We start from the raw sequence: 21,360 nt of genomic DNA on the forward strand, positions 1-21,360 counted from the left end.
GAAGGAAGGAAGGAAGGAAGGAAGGAAGGAAGGAAAAGGAAGGAAGGGAGGAAGGAAGGGAGGAAGGAAGGGAGGAAGGAAGGAAGGAACAGTCACAAATCATTGACCTCAGCCTCTACCTTTAAAAATTAGCGTTAAGAGCAAAAAAATAAAACCCAAAAGAAATAGGAGGATATAAAAGCAGAAATTAATGAAATAGAAAAAAAGAAAAAAGAAAAAAATCAATAAAACTGAAAGCTAGTTCTTTGAGCAAGCAAAGTAATTAAAACTTCAGTCAAGTGAATTAAGAAAAAAAAGAGGGGCGCCTGGGTGGCTCAGTTGGTTGGGTGTCCAACTCTTGATTTCAGCTCAGGTCATGGTGTTGGCGGGTCATGGGATTCAGCCCTGCACTGGGCTGCACACTGACAGCACAGAGACCGCTTGGGATTCTCTTCTCTCTCTGCCCCTCCCTTGCTCTCACATTCTCTCTCAAAATAAATCAATCAACTTAACAAAAAAATAATAATAATAATTGAAGCACCTGGGTGGCTCAGTTGGTTAAGCACCTGATTCTGAATTTTGGCTCAGGTCATAATCTCATGGTTCATAAGACAGAGCCCCACATCTGGCTCTGTGCTGACAGCATGGAGCTTGCTTGGGATTCTCTGTCCCTCTTTCTCTGTCTCTCCTCCACTCATTCATGCACACTCTCTCTCAAAAACAAAACAAACAAAAAACATTAAAAAAAGAATTCAGGGGCGCCTGGGTGGCTCAGTCAGTTAAGCGTCTGACTTTGGTTCAGGTCATGATCTCATGGTTCATGAGTTCGAGCCCCACATCGGCTCAGAGCCTGGAGTCTGCTTTGGATTCTGTGTCTCCCTCTCTCTCTGCCCCTCCTCTGCTCATGGTCTGTCTCTGTCTCTCAAAAATAAATTTTAAAAGTTAAAAATAATAATAATAAAATAAAAGAATTAAATTTCTCATTGCTATTCAAATAAGCAATATCAGAAATGGTAAGGAGGCATTGCCATAGAGTTTTAGACACTAAAAAAGAGAATATCATAAACAACTTCATGCTAAAAAATGTGACAACTTAAATGAAATATACAAATTTCTTGAAAGATATCGAGAAGAAATAAACTGAATAACGCTATGTCCATTAGTGAAAACAAATTGATACTTTATACCCATGCCACAAAGATAACTCTAGGCCCAAATGGTTTCACTGGTGATTTTTACAAAACATTTAAGGAGAGTATAGCACCAGTTCTAAAAAAATAAAATAAAATAAAATAAAATCTATTCCAAAAAAACTGAAGAGAACATGTTCCACTTCATTCCTTGGGCCCAACATTTCTGATACAAAAATCACAAAATGATTACAAGAAAATTTCAGATCAGTATCCTCCATGGACATAATCACAAAAATTCTTAAAATTTTCACTAAGTCAAATCCAACATTATATAAAAGAAATAATGGAGCATACTCACGTGCGGTTTAGCTCCAAGCAGCAAGCAATCAATAAGTTTACAATAAAACTTTTTTTAAAGAACTATATGATCATTTCAATAGACATGGGGGAAAAAAATCCATCACAGTGACATCTTGGCATACTAGGAATGAAAGGAAACTTCTCAGCCTGCTAAAGGACTCTACAAAAATGTACAGCCCATATCAGAGACGATCCTTTCTCTCTAGGATCTGGAAAGAGTCTAGCATGTCCGCCTTCACCACTCTATACAGCACTGCACTGGAGGTCTGAACCGGTGCAAAAAGGGAAGGAAAACAAAAGGCATGTAGATGGTAAAAGAAAAAGGAATAGTTTTATTTACAGAGGTTATGATCATCTATGTAGAAAATTTCTAAAGATTCTATTATAAAGCTATTAGAAATAAAAAGTAAGTTTGGCTAGGTTGCAGGATACAAGTTTGGTACACAGAAATCAATTGTATTTTTATATGCTAGCAATGAACAATCAAAAACCAAAGTTAAAAGAATGCCACTTACAAGAGCATCAATAATATTAAATACTTAAATGGAGAAAGTTGTGTATACACCCTTCCTATGCAATGAAAACTACAAAACAATGCTGACAAGGTATCAAAGAATATCCAAATAAATGGAGATATACCAAGCTAATGGATCAAAAGACACAGTGTTATTCAGATGTCATTTCACCCCCAAATCATGAACAGAGTCCACAAAATCCCCACAAATACTCCAACAGACATTCTGGAAGAGAAATTGACAAGCGTATACTAAAACCTATATGAAAACGCAGAGGACCTACACATGTAAAACAACAGAGCAGAAGACAGAGTCCAGAAATAAACGCACACATTAACGATCAATTAATTTTTGACCAAAGGTGTCAAAGTAATTCAACACAGACAGGATAATTTTTTCAGGGAACAGTGCTGGAACGATTGAATACCCTCAAGAAAGAAAATAAACCCCAACTCTCCCTTCACACCATATACTCAAATATATTTCAGATCTCAGTGTAAGAACTAAAACTATTATGCCTCTAAAAGAAAACACAGGAGCAAATTTTGTGAACTTGGTTTTGGCAAGTATTTCTTAAGTAGGATACAAAAAGTATCTAGTATTAAAAAACATATATTTAGGGGCGCCTGGGTGGCGCAGTCGGTTAAGCGTCCGACTTCAGCCAGGTCACGATCTCGCGGTCCGTGAGTTCGAGCCCCGCGTCAGGCTCTGGGCTGATGGCTCGGAGCCTGGAGCCTGTTTCAGATTCTGTGTCTCCCTCTCTCTCTGCCCCTCCCCCATTCATGCTCTGTCTCTCTCTGTCCCAAAAATAAACGTTGAAAAAAAAAATTAAAAAAAAAAACCATATATTTGGACTTTATCAAAATTGAAAACTTTCAGACTTCAGAAACCTTAGTATTCAGAACGCTACTACGGAAATAAAAAAACAAACCACACACTGCCATAAAAATATTCAGACTATACATCTGACAAAGTACTGGTAGGGAGACATAAAAAAAAAACTCTTACAACTCAATAACAAGAAAACAAACAATAAAAAATGGGCAGGAGATTTATATAGATACCTTCTATATATAAAAGATACACAGACATACACAGATGGCATATGGGCCCAACAATAGTAGTAATTAGGGAAATACAAATGAAGCCACACTGATGTGCTACTATAAATCCATTAGAATGTCTAAAACGAAAAAGATTAATCATACCAAGTGTTAATGAAATTGTGGAATAACTGAAACTCTCATCCACAGTTAATGGGGATCTAAAATAATAGAGCCACGTTCCAAGATAGTTTTGCAGTTTCTTAAAAGGTTAAACATACACTTATTCAACATGCCACCCATTCCATTCCTAGGCATTTAGTGAAAAGTAAAGTAGGTCCACACAAAAGTTTATACACAAAGGTTCACAGCGTTATGCGTAACAGCCCCAAAGTGGAAACAGCCCAAACGACCATCGACAGATGAACAGATAAGTAAACCGTAGTGTCTCCACGCAATGGACAGTTCTGGCAATAAAAACAAATGAACTACTGATACAGACAACAGCACCTACTATGAGCTCAAAATACATCCGCTGAGTGGAAGAAGCCAGGAGTCCATAAAAAAAAAAAAAGTCCATATCTTATTACTCATTTACATAAAATTCCATATGCAAACTATCATGTGAAAACGAATCTACAGTGATTGAAAGCAAATTAATAGTTGCCTGGGGCTATAGAGGGATGGATTACACACAGGAGCAGGAACTTTTAGGGGACAATGGATACGTTCATTACCTTGACTGAACAGACATATGCAAAACCTCACCAAATTACCTATGTTAAATATATACAGCTTATTATATGCCAATACAGACAACAGACAGTATGTGGAGATCCAGTGAATGAATGATGAATGTAATATTTCAAGTCACCATAATGACGAACTACATCAACAAGCACTGTCGGAACAACAACTCAGTGATGGAGAAAGGGGAGTATGGAAGAGAAAAGCTGGATTTGTACCCATTCCTTACAACAAAGTTATTTCAGAGCAAAGATTTAAAACGTAAATCGTGACACTACAACTGTACAGAATAAAATGCAGATTGACACTATATAAACTTGTTGAGGGAAGTCCTTGCCCAAGCATGCTGTAAAACACTGAAGGCACATATATACTTAAAAGCAAACAGGTCAAAACATAAACAACTGAGAATAATACTCAGTGTGAGTATGGCACAGGTGGTAGTGTGTAAAAATTTTATATTAACATTTCTGAGGGGCGCCTGGGTGGCTCAGTCGGTTGAGTGCCGACTTCGGCTCAGGTCATGATCTCACAGCTCGTGGGGTCAAGCCCCACGTCGGGTTCTGTGCTGACAGCTTGGAGCCTTGGATCCTGCTTCAGATTCTGTGTCTCCCTCTCTGCTCCTCCCCCCTGCTCACGCTCTATCTCCCTCTGTCTCTCTCTCTCTCTCTCTCTCTCTCTCTCAAAGATAGATAAACATTAAAAAAAATTTTTAACATTTTTGAGAGGAATATTAAAACACAAAAGATACATATACGTTGGCTTAACAGTTCAACTTTTAAGAACTTACAAAAACTCACAGATGTGCAAAGCTATTTTGTTCAGTGTTGTTCATGTTAGCAAAAAAGGGAAGGGAAAAATTGTAAGTGTCCGTCAGTGGGGACTGGGTAGATAAATTATGCCACTACAATGAAATATTATATGGCCATGAAATAGAATAAATAGTACCCATGTGCATGCGGACACACACACACAAATACACACACACACACACACACACACACACACACACACTGTGCTGGCATGGACATTATACACTAAGGCAGATACAAAATAAAATATTTAGTTTGTTCCATTTTTTATTAAAAAAACAAAGAGAGAGAGGCGCCTGGGTGGCTTAATCAGCTAAGCATCCGACTCTTGATTTTGGCTCAGGTCATCACCTCACAGTTCGTGGGTTTGAGCCCGTGTGCTGCCAGGCTCCACATTGACAGTGCAGATTCTCTGTCTCCCTCTCTCTCTCCGAAAAATATGTGTACTTATTTTTGAGAGAGACAGAGTGCAAGCTGGGGAGGGGCAGAGAGAGAAGGAGACACAGAATGCGAAACAGGCTCCAGACTCTGAGCAGTCAGCACAGAGCTGGACACGGGGCTCGAACCCACAAACCGCAAGATCGTGACCTGAGCACAAGTCGGACGCTCAACTGCCTGAGCCACCCAGGCACCCCAAAATAAATAAACTTTTTTAAAGAAAGAGATATAACACATGTGTAGAAATAATACAGAAATATGATTTAAGCTGTGCGGTATGATATTATGAAAGATCTTCACATTCTACGTTAGATACTGCTGTGCTGTTTGGATGCTTTACAAGTAGGTGCTGATTTTGTTACCAGAAAAAAATAAACCTAAAAATCCTATGTAATAATTTGCCCTCACTGGCTTCTCATCACAGTCTTTCTCCAATTTGGTACCTCTAATAAATCCAAAATGCAATTTCACTTGCTAGTGCTATTTAAAAAGCTCTCCTTTTCCCATAAATCTGTAGACTGCTCTAGTCCGTCAGATTTCCTGGCTTAGTTTGAAAATCCTTGGCAGCTCTGGGTAAGCGCATAAATTCTGCTTTTTCTTGCTCATCCAAGAAAACAAACGCCAAGAGCATCAAAAGCAAATGCTAATAGATGTTTGTGGCTTTAATCGAAACTAGTAACTTTCTGCTGACATTTCCACTTTCTTTAAAAGTGGGTATTCTCAACCGTTTTGATCACAAAGAAACTATTGAATCCTACATTACTGGAGAAGTTTATGCAGAAGTAACATTCAGAGGTTAGTTACATCCTGAGAATGGGCGATCACTGATTTTACACTAGGCCCTCCAGGAATTCTTTACATTTACCACAAATTATTCTACTCCGTTCCCATCTACCCAAGGGGCCTAAACACAAGAGTTTTGGAGTCAGGGGACTAGGCAATGCCTGACGACCACAGTAGGCATTTTATTTTTTAACACAAAGCTGAACCCAAAGGTGGCCAATGACTGGGCATCTCCGGACAGTCCAGAGTCAGAAGTAAAATCAAACGGTGTCACCAGCCATGGCCGAACTACCTTTTGCAAGTATACCACCTTGGAGAACACTAGCCCGTCTTTCTATTTCATCTTCCCACCCATCACCAAGGGGAGAAAGATCGGCTGGTGACCACAGTCTAGGACGGATGGATCTAAGTGTAACAGCCCTGCCTCACCTCTCTCATGTGTTCATGAATGAATCAACACATACTGAAAGGCAAAAAGCGGAAGGGCAACGTGCTGGGAGCAAACGAGGTTGTACCCAGCAAGGTTTCTTCCCTAAGTGAAACTCACAACGTAACTGAGGATATGAGACTTAGGAAATCACCTACCACGGTACTAACCGACAGAAATAGAATGCAAACCACACGTTTTAAATGCTCTGGAAGCTGCCATAAACAAATAAAAAGAGATACATGAAACTAATAATACTTCACTTAGCCCAATATATCCAAAATAGTATTTTAACATATAATATTAGAAAATTAATCAGCTACTTAACACTTTTTTTTTTAATCTGATATTTGACACTTAGAGCACATTTCTAGTCAAACTAGCTACGTTTCAGGGCTCAGCAGGCCCTATGTGGCTACTAGCTCCCCTGTGAGAAGTGCAGGTCTCTGGGGGAAATGTAATCAACACACAGGCACTGAGATGAGTGAAGGCAGAGACTCCCATAAACACCCAAGATTCACAGACATCCAGACAAGAAAACTGTCTCTTCAGTATAATACTATCTTTTCGCTTCTTTAAAATTTAATCTGGTGGTTTGGTTTCTCTGCTTCTCCCTCATCCCACTGTACTGGACTCCCTTCACTTGTCTGCTGCTCATTTTTACTGAGGTTTCCACTCATTTCTTTACAAGTCTAATTCCACAACCAACCAAGAGTAAAAACCAAAAAATGCAAAAAGCTACACTCCTGGGAAATACAGATCACTTGTCTACTTCTGTGCTCTTTAACTACACTGTTTCCTTAGAGAGAAGGAAGAAGGAATACTATTTCCTCAAAGTGGGGCCCAGGATCTGGAGCAGAACTAACTAGACATGAGGATGATAATAAAACTCAGGATTCCACTGGCTCTGGAGAAGCCATATGGAACACACTCCCAATGTGTGCCCTATGATTGGCCAAAGATATCCTAAGCTCTATTTTAGCATTTTTTTTCCAGTGGACACAATATGTGGTATTTATCTTCATAAAGTCCACCTTCTTTCAAACCAGTTGGGCTACTTATGCAGACACCAGTGACACTTCAAGCCAAGTTTGCTGATATAAGTTTATTTTCCTTAGCTTCCACCCATTTATTCTGGCTAACCGGCTATCAGGATACTGATCTGATGAGAGTGTTCAGTTGGTATATGGACAACTTCTCTTCATTCAATCTAGGGTCGAGAGATTACACCCTTGCCCTAGAGGGCTATTTTGCAAATACAAATTGATGACACAAGCTACCAAGAACAGATCTGTGCATATCCATTTCCTCCCCTTCACACACACACACACACACACAAACACAACCAAGTACGTACTTTTATGACAGTGCATGAGTAGTGTGTGAAGTCATCACGTATACAACAGCTGGTTTTAGAGTTCCATTCTGCAGTCTATAGAAACCCTGAACAGGGACCCATGTAAGTTTGAAGCAACAGATTTATCTCCTACATCCAGTAAGCACTCTTTGTGTAACTTTGAAAGTACCTTCCTAAGTCAAGCATTTTGAAATTTTAATCAAATCTTATTTTCTACTTTAGAAATTCATGCCCATGTGCACAGCAGAATCATATTAACAGCATACTGGACACAAGTGTGCAGAGTCCTAACCTCATAAGGAGCCTGTCATTTTAACATACGCTGAAAGAACCAATTCACATCAGGTGGGTCGCAAGTAGAAAAGAGCCAAGTAATTTTAAAAGCCTGATGGATGCACAGGACTGAAAACATTTCTTAAAAGTAATGTGGTTGCCAGTCTATACTACACTGGTGTCTCCATGATTAAATCCTTGCGGCTCCAAGGGTCCATAAAGAGACTCTTTCCTAAAGATACCGTTGACTTGAAAGATTTACTTGAGCTTGCTTCAGCTGCTATCCTCAAGATTGCTAAAACAATATAATTGTCAAACTAGCGTATTGCTAATCCCATTTTTATTGTTAACATTTGCCACTGAAATTGCTCTTTAATTGTTTGTTTTGGAACAGACACATAAAACATCATGACAGCAATATTTTGGCACATATTGGAAAATCTGCTATGAATAAAGATTTTTTTCCCAATAAAATACAGTTTGCCTATATTACTTGGTATCAAAATGATTTACTGAAGTGGGCCAAAACATAAACCACTGAAATAAAGTGAGGTGAGATTAGAGTTACAGCAAAATCCACAGGCTGATTCATTCAAATTCATACTTAAGACACATTTAAAAGCAACTTCTACTCTTTGGAAAAGGGCAAAAGGGGAAAGAAGAACGCCTTCCATCCCGCTCAGCCAGCAAGGCGGCACTCGGATCCAAGCCACTGGGTCCTTCTGATGGTTCCCATTCTTAAGAACCCACATTTGTTACACAGATCCAGACTGCCTTAGCATGCTAGGCCCTGAAGGCTGAATAGGAAGCCATTTAGCTTAATCCAACGCAGCCTGCCTGAGTCTCCAGCCCCTACTCAACACAGCTGCCTCCCAAGGCCAAGGAAAAGGCAGGCCCCCCACCCAGGTGGGCCCCGCCAGGGAAGCAGTGACCAGCTGCTGTGACAGCTCCTTTGTTGTAAGCAATCGCTATCTGGCTTTCCCCACCACTTGGCCTGTCCAGAGCTGGGAGACTTGCAGCTGGACCCCAGGATTAAAACCATTCTGCCCTGCTCTCTGCCCTGAATGTGGTGTTGGAACTCCTTAGATCAAACCTCTGAAACCGACCTTTGTGTCTTATGTCTCCTTCCCCACTTTCAAAAGCCTTGCTGATGGAGATTCCAGCCCTCAACCAGTCTCCAAGTTTCCAGTATTATCCCATAACCCTAAGCCTGATTCTCTCCAAGGCCCAACCTCTATCTGAGCAGTCTACCTTCTCAGTGCACACAGTCCCTGCAGCTAGAGGCTCTAAAAGATCTTTTTTTTTTTTTTTTAACTAGAGGATACTATCTGATTTTGAAAAATTATGTGCAAAGCCAAGCAAATATGAAACAACCACAGTATAAAGCCTGCAAGATCTGGCTCCCACTCCAGACTCCCTGCCTACACTTCTCCATGGTCTCTGGTCCAGGTGCATCCAAGTACTCACCTTCTCCTCATGGCAACTCCCTCCCAAGACCACATTCAAAGGTTACTACTTCTGTGAGACTCCTCTCCCTGCAATGAACAGAAGATCCTCCCCTGGGATCCAGAGCATTCTCTTGCTCCCCATACAAAGCTCCTGCACTGCTCCTGTCCAATTATGTGCTCGCACATTGCCCTTCCTGCATTATGAATCCAGAGGGCCCAGATGTTTAGCTATCCAGACAGGAGGGAGCACTGTGCCTCCTGAGGAGACAGTTACAACTGGAAATGGCTTTTTTTTTTTTCCTTCAAAATAATGAAGACTACTTACAAATGGTTATGTGCTTAACCAATTTTTCTATTTACTATAATTGACAATGTTACATTAGTTTCAGGTGCACAACACGGTGATTTGACTAAGTCTCTACATTATCCTATGCTGTTCACCATACGACACTATTAAAATACCACTGACGATATTCTTTACACTATCTGTGCTTTTTATTCCCATGACTTATTCATTCCATAACCGGAAGCCTATACCTCCCACTCTCCTTCACCCATTCTGCCCATCCCCCACACCCCTGGCAACCATCAGTTTGTTCTCTGTATTTATAGGTCTGATTCTGCTTTTTGTTTATTCATTTATGTGGTTTTTTAGGTTCCACAAAGCAGTGAAATCATATATTTGTCTTTCTCTGACTTACTTCACTTAGCATATTGTCTATGTTCATCCATGTTGTTGCGAATGGCAAGACCTCATACTTTATAGGGTTGAGTAATATTCCTGTGTGTGTGTGTGTGTGTGTGTGTGTGTGTGTGTGTGTGTTTACTCCCCACATCTTCATTATCCATTCATCTATCAATTGACACTTGGGTTGCTTCCATAGTTTCGCTACTGTAAATAATGCTGCAATTAACACAGGGGTGCATGTATGCTTTCAAAGTGTCTTCTGTTTCCTTGGGGAAATACCAATTAGCAGGGTCATATGGTATTCCTGGATCACATGGTATTCCTACTGTTAATTTTTTGAGGACTCTCTATACTGTCTTCTACAGTGGCTGCCCCAGGTTGCATTCCCACCAACAGTGCATGCAGTTTCCTTTTTCTCCACATCCTTGCCAACAATTGTTATTTCTTTTCATTCTAGCTGTTCTGACAGGTGTGAGGGGACATCTCATGGTGGTTTTGATTTGCATTTCCCTGATGATTAATGATATTGAGCATCTTTTCATGTGTCTATTGGCCATCTGTGTGTCTTCTCTGGAGAAAGGTCTTTAGGTTCTCTGCCTATTTTTTATTATTTTTTATTATTTTTTTTAATGTGAAATTGATTGTCAAATTGGTTTCCATACAACATCCAGTGCTCATCCCAACAGGTATTTTTTTAATCAGACTGGGGTTTTTTTGGTGTTGAGTTCTGTGAGTTCTTTATACATTTTGAGTGTTAACCCCTTATCAGATAATAATCATTTGCAAGTATTTGCAAGTATCTTCTCCCATTCAGTAGGTTGTCTTTCTGGTTTGTTTATTGTTTCCTTTGCCGTACAGAAGATTTTTATTCTGGTGTAGCCCCAGTAGTTTATTTTTTCTGTTGTTTTGCTTGCCTGAGAAGACAGTTCTAGAAAAACGTTGCTACGGCTGATGTCAAAGAAATTGTTGCCTCTGTCCTCTTCTAAGAGTTTTGTGGTTTCAGGCCTCACACTTAGGTTTTTAATCTATTTTGAGTTTACTTTTGCGTATGGTCTAAGAAAGAAGTAGACTTTCATACTTTCACACGTAGCTGGCCAGTTTTCCCAGCACCATTTGCTGAAGAGACTAATTTTCCCTATTGTATGTTCTTCCCCCTTTTGTCACAGATTGACCATAAAAGCACGGATTTATTCCTGAGCTCTCTATTCTGTTCCAAAGATCGTTTTTGTGACAGTGCCATACAGTTTTGATTACTACAGCTTTGGGGCGCCTGGGTGGCGCAGTCGGTTAAGCGTCTGACTTCAGCCAGGTCACGATCTCGCGGCCCGTGAGTTCGAGCCCCGCGTCGGGCTCTGGGCTGATGGCTCAGAGCCTGGAGCCTGTTTCCGATTCTGTGTCTCCCTCTCTCTCTCTGCCCCTCCCCCGTTCATGCTCTGTCTCTCTCTGTCCCAAAAATAAATAAATGTTGAACCGTATCTATTGGGGTGCCTGGGTGGCTCAGTCAGTTGAGCTTCTTACTTTGGCTCAGGTCATGATCTCATGGTCTGTGAGTTCGAGCGCCGCGTCAGGCTCTGTGCTGACAGCTCAGAGCCTGGAGCCTGCTTCAGATTCTGTGTCTCCCTCTCTCTCTGCCCCTCCCCCGTTCATGCTCTGTCTCTCTCTGTCTCAAAAATAAAAACAGTAAAAAAAAAAATTCAAAAAAAAATATGTGTTTACTCTGAGAGAGAGAACGAACATGAGTGGAGGAGGGGCAGAGAAAGAGGGAAAGAGAGAATCCCAAGCAGGCTCCACGCTGTCTGTGCAGAGCCTGATGTGGGGCTTGATCTCACAAACCGTGAGATCGTGACCTGAGCTGAAATCAAGAGTCAGGTGCTTAACCAACTGAGCCACCCAGGCACTCCTGAATTATGCTTTTAAAAAGGAGGCAAGGGGGGCGCCTGGGGGGCGCCTGGGTGGCGCAGTCAGTTAAGCGTCCGACTTCAGCCAGGTCACGATCTCGCGATCCTGGAGTTCGAGCCCCGCGTCGGGCTCTGGGCTGATGGCTCGGAGCCTGGAGCCTGTTTCCGATTCTGTGTCTCCCTCTCTCTGCCCCTCCCCCATTCATGCTCTGTCTCTCTCTGTCCCAAAAATAAACGTTGAAAAAAAAAATAAATGTTGATTACTACAGCTTTGCACTATATCTTCACCAGCGTGGCCCATACTTAAAGCTCTTTGTTCTATCTGTGTACGATCTGTACATGGCTATTTGACACAGATAGGACATCAAATTCACAACGCTGCTCCCTTCATCTTCACTCCCCTCTAGGCCTACAGGAAAGACACAGAAGCTGCCTGCAATTCCTGCCCATAAGACAAACATTTGCTTTCTTAATGAGAAACATCTAGGAGAGGACGCATGGCTGGTAAGAACACACTGTATGAGGAACTCGAGAAAAGAAGGAAGTTACAAAGCCTGTATCAGATTGTAAGGACATCAAACAGAAGATGGAAAACAGTTATGAGCTGAGAGTAGAGAAAAAAGTCATCAAGAGGTCACTGTGGACCACCAGCCTTTTCTACTGTAATGGGGGTGGCACTAGCCTTTTCCATCGTAATGGGGGTGGGGGGCTAGGAGACACAAGGAGTATCCAACACACAGGACCCTGCACCATCTTCCACGGTGTCTCTTCTGATCAAACTGTTGCCGAGAAGCTGCTACGCGTATGCAGGACACCACACTGGCCGGGGGGATTAGACCCAAACTTAATGCAAGAATATACTGTGTTTCTGTGAAACCAGGAATCCCTCAGTTCTAAGATGCACCCATCATTTTATCAAGCACTAAGAAAGAAAAATGTTGCCAATTAAACTATGACATGGTTTCTCATTACTTAGAAAGTTCCTTTTATTTTTATTGAAAGAGCCCTTTTAGACGTATTCGGACATATATTTTTATAATGCATCACTCTTGGGCACTTAGAAAAAGAAAAAGAAAAATGAGATGAATTAGTTAAGGCAATGACAACCAGGTCTCCTGGCTGAAAGCAATCGCAAAATGCCACTGATTTGGAAAGTACATCCCAGTTTCAGAAATGTTAAATCTGTTAAATGCTAAAATCTGTTATTAAAAAAATGCACCATAGAATCACTAAAATGCTATGTCATGTCTTGCTCGGTGATAAAAGTTTAGAAAGGACAAGACAACTGTTCACAGGATAACTGCTATGAGGACATCTCACAGATTAAAAAATGTAATTATATAGAGGGAAAAACCTGAGATCATGCAACTCAAGAAAGACAAAAAAAAGAAAAGGGATTTAATAAGGTTCTTCACAGACATCAAAGTCCTGTCCCCAAAAGCAGTGGTTCCCAAATGTTGGGGGTTTTTTTTGTTGTTTTTTTTTTTCTTTTTAACAACAGGACCTCTTTTTAAAATATGATCCTCCAAGAAACCTGAGTATGGAGCTATTCCGGTTAGGGGAAAGTATCATCCCAGACATGCCTGGGAGATCAGGGCTCAGGGCTCAGGACTCAGGACTGGCTGAGATCCTCACCTGGAGAGTGGAGGTCACCTCCACCCACTCTCTACGACATGACAAAGGTCTAAACCATGGCATTAATCAATTAAACATCTACCATGGTAAGATATGAAGCCTTGCTAGGTGCTCATTATACAAAGATTAATCAAGCACAGAGGAACTTTGGTAACCTTCCAGAAGGAATTTCCTATGTGTGGATTTTAGACCTTGAGGGGACTGGATAGGATGAGAACTTTTCATCAGTCACAAAAGGAGCTGCACTGACCTAAACAGGTCAGAAACACTCCTACCACAGCAAGGGGATGAGACACATCCCCACTTAAGGCCCACGGTAGCTCTAGAGCGCTCTCCATAGGTCTTCGACACCAGTCTCTTCAAACACAGGCCCGATACGGCTGGGTTTGGACAGCTTTGGCTCTTGCCCATACCCAACCCAACTCAAACCGGGCAGCTGACTGCACCCGCCGCCCTCCAAAACAAATCCGATGCTGCAACAAATCAGCAAGTCACGTATGTACCCTGCTGAAGGTGGAGACACACACCGGCCACTTGGCGAAGCTTAACGTCCCCATTAGACGGCTCTCCGTCTCCATGTTTCTTCCTCCCATTTTTCTCCATTTTTTTTCTCCTGACACTGCTTATAAAATCTCCTTACTATTCAAAGCGATTCACTCCAGCCTCTCACTTTGCACATCCCCCTCACACGGCGGCTCTGCGTCATCTCATCGTCACCTGAGCGCGCTTTGGAAATACCACCCACTCTCGCCCCTTGTCCCCATCCAATCACATGCCTCAGCAAACCCAACCCACTCTCCTGAAAGGAAAAGGTTCATCTGCAGCTAAGAAAAGTAATGTTTTCACCATTTAGCCATTATCAACACACAAACAACCTACAGGCTAACAGTTTTGCATTAAAGAAAGCTAATTTCCATGGGTACAGTTAGCAGACTATCACGGCTACTGCTCCATTAAAGACCAAGGGAGGTTAGGCCAGTCTGGCTGGGGACGTGTCTCCTCCTTTGTCCCTTCCGCTGTCAGTCAGCCTTGTAGGGCAAGTTTTTGGTAAAGGGGGATAACCCACTAGGTACAAGAGAACAGAGTGCTAAGGGCACTGTGTTGATGTACGGATTTCCAGCCTACTTCTCAAACCTGCCTTTAGTAATAAATAGGGATTTATCAGAAATGGGAAGTCAACTCTGCAATCCCATTTTATTCTCTACACATAGGAACCATAGGTGAAATGTTTTCTTTAACAGATGGTTTTCAGTTGAGTAGCATTCTGTGAAGAGAAAAAAAGGTGTTTGGAGCTGTCCTACATCCTGAAGAACATAACTTTCTAGCCATAGGCCCAAAACTGCTGATCTGACTCATGACTACAACGTCAGAGGGATTCACAGCGAGCATCAGAAAATTCATACTGAAGCGTAGTGGTCATCCCTCTGCCCTTCCTCCGCAAACCAACCTCAGATGAAGGACTTGTGACACGAGTGCAGGTGGTTAAACAGTGTCCCTATACAATTTCAGAGCTGGACAGGAGCTCAGGCAAGGAAACTGAGGCCCGATAAGGCGAAGTGAGACAATGAAGGGCACAGAATCCTTCTGGACAGAGTCAGGGTTAGAACCCAACCACACAACGTGGTCGAAACCTTAACATTCTTAAAATTTCACTTGAATTTCAGGTACACGTTTCCCTTCTTACCAGAATTACTTCAAAAATGAGTGGGATCAGTTTGCTCTCTTCCACAAGTCTGTTAAAAAAAAAATAAAAATAAAAAGATAAGCACACATTAGATAACTCGTATTTAAACTGCTGCCCTGATAAAGATTACCACAGCCCCCGCTTTCATTGCTTAAGTTCTGTGCCCGAAAAACAGATGATTATATTCATTTTTAATACACTGAACTACCCCTATTAAATACAAGAAATATGGGGCTTCTTTGAAAGTGACTATTAGCTTAGCCTTACTGGTCTGTAGCAAGTAAAATCTCAAATAGATTGACGTTTATAAATGTAAGAATTAATTAAAATTCACAACTCTCATTAAGGCTATGAAAATAGGCAGTGCTAGCCGAAATAATGTAACCCTCACCGCACAGTTAAATTACAAGTGTGCCACACTGTAATCTTTCATATATGCCTCATTAGCTGTCTTCTCAGCACTAATGAATTAATGTATAATGATTTTTAATCTTTTACTTAAAAAATAAAAAGTAGACCCTAATCAAGACTTTGGGACCTTTCCCTCATCAAAACTAGTTAATTATTATCTATTGTAACAAAAGATTTTTTTCATGTGATTTAAGAGAAAATAGCCTCAATTCAAAAGTAACAGTTCTTATTAAAACAACACTTCAGTCTCTAAATATTCCTTTGGTCTATGGCAGTAAACGCTTCTCTGTAAAGGGTCAGATGGCAAAGATTGTAGGCTTTGGTCGGCCACACAGTCTCTACAGCAACCACTTAACTCGGTCACTATAATGTACGAGTCATCATAAATAATACATAAATGAATAGGCATGGTTGTGTTCCAATAAAATTTTATTTACAAAAACAGGTATGTGCCATATTTGGCCCATAAGCTATAATCTGTTGATCCCTCCTCATTCAGTTTTAAAAATAAATCAGACGCCTTCATTTTATTAGCATTTACTTTGGATGATAAACCACAGCACTGAAGACGAGCATGCTGCCTTCATTGTGGGCATGTGCAGTTTGTCTGTTTCACAGAAATTGCCCGGTAGATAGGAAGGGAATTTATCATCTGGCCTCCCTCGAGCTTGTTTGTCTATGATAACACACTGATAAAACAGAAGCCTATGAGACACGCCAAAAAAAAAAGTGTCGGGGTGTTTATAAATATGTGTTATGAGAAAGTGAGATACAGAAAGAAGTCCCAAAGACTGGAGCGCTTAGAAAGCCCCCAGTGTCTAGCAGAAGTAAATGCGATTACTTTTGCAGTTCCAATATACTAGGGGATAAGATTTTGACTACAGATATCAAACTCATGTACAGTCTCTCACTTTCCTGGGCAACTGAAGGCTCAGATGTGAGGCCAAAGCTCCCCACCTAATGCCTGGGCAGGACGGGAAATGCATGGACTCGAGACCACACACAGCCTCAGGCCGGCACATTCCCAGTCTACTTCCTCAGCTCCTGAGATGGTGACCATCCCTCTTCCTAAACTGTGCTTTAAAAATGTTTATGATCTTTAAATAATAATAATAATAATAATAATAAAATAAAAATTAAAAAATTAAAAAAATTAAAAAAATTTAAAAAAAAAAGGGGGGGGCGCCTGGGCTGTTCAGTCGGTTAAGCGTCGGACTTCGGTCAGGTCATGATCTCATGGTTCGTGGGTTCAAGCCCCACGTTGGGCTCTGAGCTAATGGCTCGGAGCCTGGAGCCTGCTTCAGATTCTGTGTCTCCCTCTCTCTCTGTCCCTCCCCTGCTCATGCTCTGTCTCTCTCAAAAATAAACATTAAAAAATTTTTTTCTAAATGTTTACGATCTATACCCTTATTAGGCCCAGGCTGAAACAGCTAAGCATATTTCTCGGAGCTGCCCTGGCACCCAAACCCACAAAGTCCCGGGGACACGGGCCCCACTTCTTCTCCAATGGAACCTATAGGTGACAGCTGCTGCTTCTACCCTCTCCCCCAACATTCAGATCCAGGAACATCTGCTCACAGTACCAGCACCCTCCTGGCGGTATTTTTTTTTTTTTAATGTTTATTTATTTTTGAGGGGGAGGAGGGGCAGAGAGAGAGGAAGACACAGAATCCAAAGCTGACTGTCAGCACAGAGCCTGATATGGGGCTCGAACCCACAACCATGAGATCATGATGACCTGGGCTGAAGTCAGACACGCTTAACCGACTGAGGCACCCAGGTGCCCCTCCTGACAGTATTTTTAAATATATGCCACTACTAGGATGTGCCTACAGAAACTACCATAACCCATTCTTATGGATTACAACTAGTCCTTCTCTGGGCTTTTGCACGATGAGCAGGCTGGCCGGGACTACTACTCCAGCCCCCTTCAACTCACTATCGGTTCTAGCACGCCAGGCCTCACATTTTTCTGAATACCACCAACCATAACAATTGTTCTCGGATTGGACTGACATAATTCAGAGCCACGTCTGGTAAATAAAAAGGGAGCTCAAGCTAAATAAAAGCACTTTTAGCTTTTAAAAAACACAGCATGTCTATGACATTTTCCATGACTCATGAACTAAACCGCAAGTGTAAATTCCCAAAACAACTTAGCCAGTCCGGGGCAAGGTGGGCTGCAAACGTTTGCGAAGATCTAAGGCAGTGCTTTTTCCAGACTGTGGGCAGTGGTCAGTAAGTGGGCAATAAGAGGAGTTCACTGGCTACTGACTAGCATTTTCTTGATCAAACATAATAACATAGAGACTACCCAAAGCTGTCACCTAGGGTGTCGTTCGATGACATTTTTGTTTCGGTTACAGGTCTACGCAGGCGTGTATACTGGATGGTGATGCAAAATGCATTTCTCTTATGTGGGTCGTAGGTAAGCATCTGAGATCCACAGATTTTAGACAACTTTGGAGACAACATTCACTTGCCTTCAATATGCTCTTACACTTTGATTTTTAAAAATCTGTCTCTTCATTTTAACCACCTCCTCTCATACCACCATAGGCCCAATTAGTGGCTTGGGTCTCAAATGATCAAACCCTCGGTATGCTCCAAGTAACGAAGCAAACTACTCAGACCTTTCTTCCTTTAATCTGTACTCTGGAGAGCAGCCCCAGCGCTCAGGCCTCTGTAGACCAGGGAGGATGAGGCTTACCTCCCAAGAAAGCTGATGTGGCTGAATCCCCGGGAATTATTCAAGCAGCAAATCTTAAGTCATCATAATAGACTTCTGCAAAAGTCTCTCTCAGTTGGGGGATCTGTTCAGTGGTCAGTCACCATGATTTTAAATCACGAGTAGCGGGGCACCTGTAGGGAGGGTCTCAGTCGGTGAAGCGTCCGACTTCGGCTCAGGTCATGATCTCATGGTTCCCGAGTTCAGGCCCCTCATGGGGCTCTGTGCTGACAGTTCAGAGCTGGAGGCTGCTTTGGATACTGTGTCTCCCTCTCTCTCTGTCCCTCCCCCACTTGCATCTGTGTCTTTCTCTCTCTCAAAACTAAACATTAAAAAAAAAAATTTTTTTAACATTTTAAATCACCAGTATCATTTTACTGCGTGAGCCTGTTGTATCCCTACATTCTAAAATAATAAAATTTCTATGGTCTATGGACAACCTGAAGGACAGGAAATAAAAAGTTTTATCTGGATTTTTTTTTAAACCAAAAGCAAACAAAAAGAGATCTTTTTGAAATTATCCCTAATCTTCAAAGGACTATGAAGATATTAACTACATCACAGCATACTTTTCTTTCTTTATGTTAGCCCTCTTAAGCACACTGATTTTAAATAATTCCAGATGAAACTGAAATAAACTGCCTCCCCAAAAGTAGTTCACTGGACCACTGGAAACAGTTTTTTGGGTTTTTGTTTTTTGTTTTTTGTTTTTGTTTTTTTTTTTTTGGCAGGGACAGGCCTTCTTTGTTTTGTTTCTTCCCCTTAACAGTACAATTTAATAATAGGTGGTATGTGCTTAAAGAGTTTTCCTTACAAAATTTTGACTCAGTAGATTCACCGGGATTTTGTATATCTGTTTACATTATTAACCAAGAGGGTGCTGTTTGAATCAGCAAATTTTGAATACACTTATGAAAACCTTTAGGATACATTGTTTGCCATTCTAACTCCCTCCTGTACCTAAAGTAAGTGTTGGTTGCCCTTGGTATTGGGAAACTTCTTAAAAGTTTTATTTACTGATGCTTGACAGTTCAGGCTAAATATAAAATAAATTAGCAATGGTTAGATATAAATGACTAGATGCAATTTAGGTAGGAAAAGTAGAAATAGGGAGATGCCTCTGCTTCTGTTCAGAGAGCTACAGAAGTGAGTTGGGCTGAATTTCATCTTTTTTTAAAAATATAATTCATAGATTGGCTAACATACAGTGTATAAAGTGTGCTCTTGGTTTTGGGGGTAGATTCCCGTGGTTCATCGCTCACATCCAACACCCAGTGCTCATCCCAGCAAGTGCCCTCCTCAATGCCTACCACCCACCTTCCCCCACTCCTCTAGCCCCCATCCACCCTCAGATTGTTCTCTGTATTTAAGAGTCTCTTATGGTTTGCCTCCCTCCCTCTCTGTTTGTAACTATTTTTCCCCTTCCCTTCTCCATGGTCTTCTGCTAAGTTTCTCAAGATCCACTTATGAGTGAAAACATATGTCTGTCCTTCTCTGACTTATTTCACTCGGCATAGTCCCTTCCAGTTCCATCCACGTTGCCGCAAAACCTTTGTTAACATTTTTCAACTTTCCTTTAAAACATAGAGACTATGTAGGGACGAACCAGGAACAAGAATTAAAAGTACCTGAAGTCCCCCGACCTACCCCACCATACTTCTACGTATTCAGAGAAAAGAGGAGCCAGAAGGAGGGGAAGGAAAGGATCTCTGTCTGTTCCGGCTCATGTTGCAAAGCAAAGCAAGCAGCCCCGACAGTGATTCGATGGGTCTGGGAGACACCAGGGTCGGACTGTGGACCTGCACTGTCAGGTTCGCTCTCTGGCTTGCAGTTTTTACCTACCCACATGGGTAGAGACAATACACACGAAGCAAGGACCAGAAGTCAAGACTCTCCATCTCCATGGTTGGCCCTATCCATGGGGAACACTATCCATACCCCCGCCGCCCCCCCCGCCCCCGGAGGGTCTCTCCATCTACTGTCCCTGCATTTTAACAATCCATGTTGTGATACAGACCTTACTTAGTGCTAGAGATTTTTTTTCCCTGAAAACTATCTCAGTACTCAATTATGACTAACACCATTGAGCATGTGCCATGGGCTAATCTTATACACTCAAAATCTGTGCCTTCAAACTCAGAGTCAAATGGCTTAGAGACACAAAGAGAATTAACTTCTATCATGGATGTATACACAGGTGACAAGAGAATGGACCTGGGGAAAACCCAGCGAGCCCAGACTGGTGAAAAGAGGTGTTTATGAGCCTTGAAAGAACTGGCCAATTCAACTGAAGCGCACCTACATGGAACGGGGGAGCAGGAGGAACGGGGCAGTCTGAGTAGTGAAAGGACAATGTGCAAGATGGAGCAGAATGATGCAGCCTTGAATGTCATGCCAAGAACTCTGGGTTTTATCTGGGTTTTATCTGTAACCAGAAGACTGGTTACAGGAAGTTTATGAAGGATTTTAAGCAGGAGAATGACACAGTAAGATCTGCTGTTCAAACTCCAATCTGACAGTAATGGGGGAAAATGACTGGGGGGAAGGAGTGCAGTCTAGAACATTCCTACTCAAAGAATGGTCTGCAGACCAGAGCCGGCCTACAGACCATCACAGGTCTGGGACAAGACAACTAGTGAAATTTGAAAGACTGAGTTTCTGTGTGTTGGGATAAGAACTTTGCAGCAGTATAAAAAGTGACCCCACCAAAATATGATGAAAACCAGGATATTTGCATAGCCTCAAAATCGTTCCCCACAAAGACATTTACGTTGGAGAAACCTGGCAGGCACCACCTTAACCAAGGGAGCACATTTCACGTCACTAGAAATGAGACAATGACATCACGTATGCCCTGATACCGTGCACTGAGGAGGACACACCATCACTTCTCGGGTACTTTCACCAAGACTACAAACCTCCATCTAATCATAAAAAGCGCCACGCTCAAATTGAGTGGCATCCTACAAAGTTACTAGCCAGTGCACTTCAAAAGTGTTAA

General features: G+C 41.7%; 1 protein-coding gene across 7 annotated transcripts in view; it reads right to left on the reverse strand.

Annotated features, from left to right (window-relative positions):
- Positions 1 to 21,360, reverse strand: part of ULK4 (unc-51 like kinase 4) — a 586,637-nt gene that overhangs the window by 293,872 nt on the left and 271,405 nt on the right. For 5 of the 7 annotated variants that reach the window (XM_040479906.1, XM_040479903.1, XM_040479905.1 and 2 more), the window contains one exon: positions 15,221 to 15,269. The exons of 1 other annotated variant lie outside the window; for it this stretch is intronic. In XM_040479906.1, coding sequence (XP_040335840.1) covers positions 15,221 to 15,269 — 49 coding nt within the window. Of the gene's footprint in view, positions 1 to 14,711; positions 14,801 to 15,220; positions 15,270 to 21,360 lie in introns of those variants that run through there. One more of the 7 variants, XM_040479907.1, reaches the window with a different exon arrangement.

This window comes from Herpailurus yagouaroundi, unplaced genomic scaffold (assembly GCF_014898765.1).
Source record: "Herpailurus yagouaroundi ecotype Mexico unplaced genomic scaffold, PumYag 159, whole genome shotgun sequence".
In the NCBI taxonomy this organism is placed as follows: domain Eukaryota; kingdom Metazoa; phylum Chordata; class Mammalia; order Carnivora; family Felidae; genus Herpailurus; species Herpailurus yagouaroundi.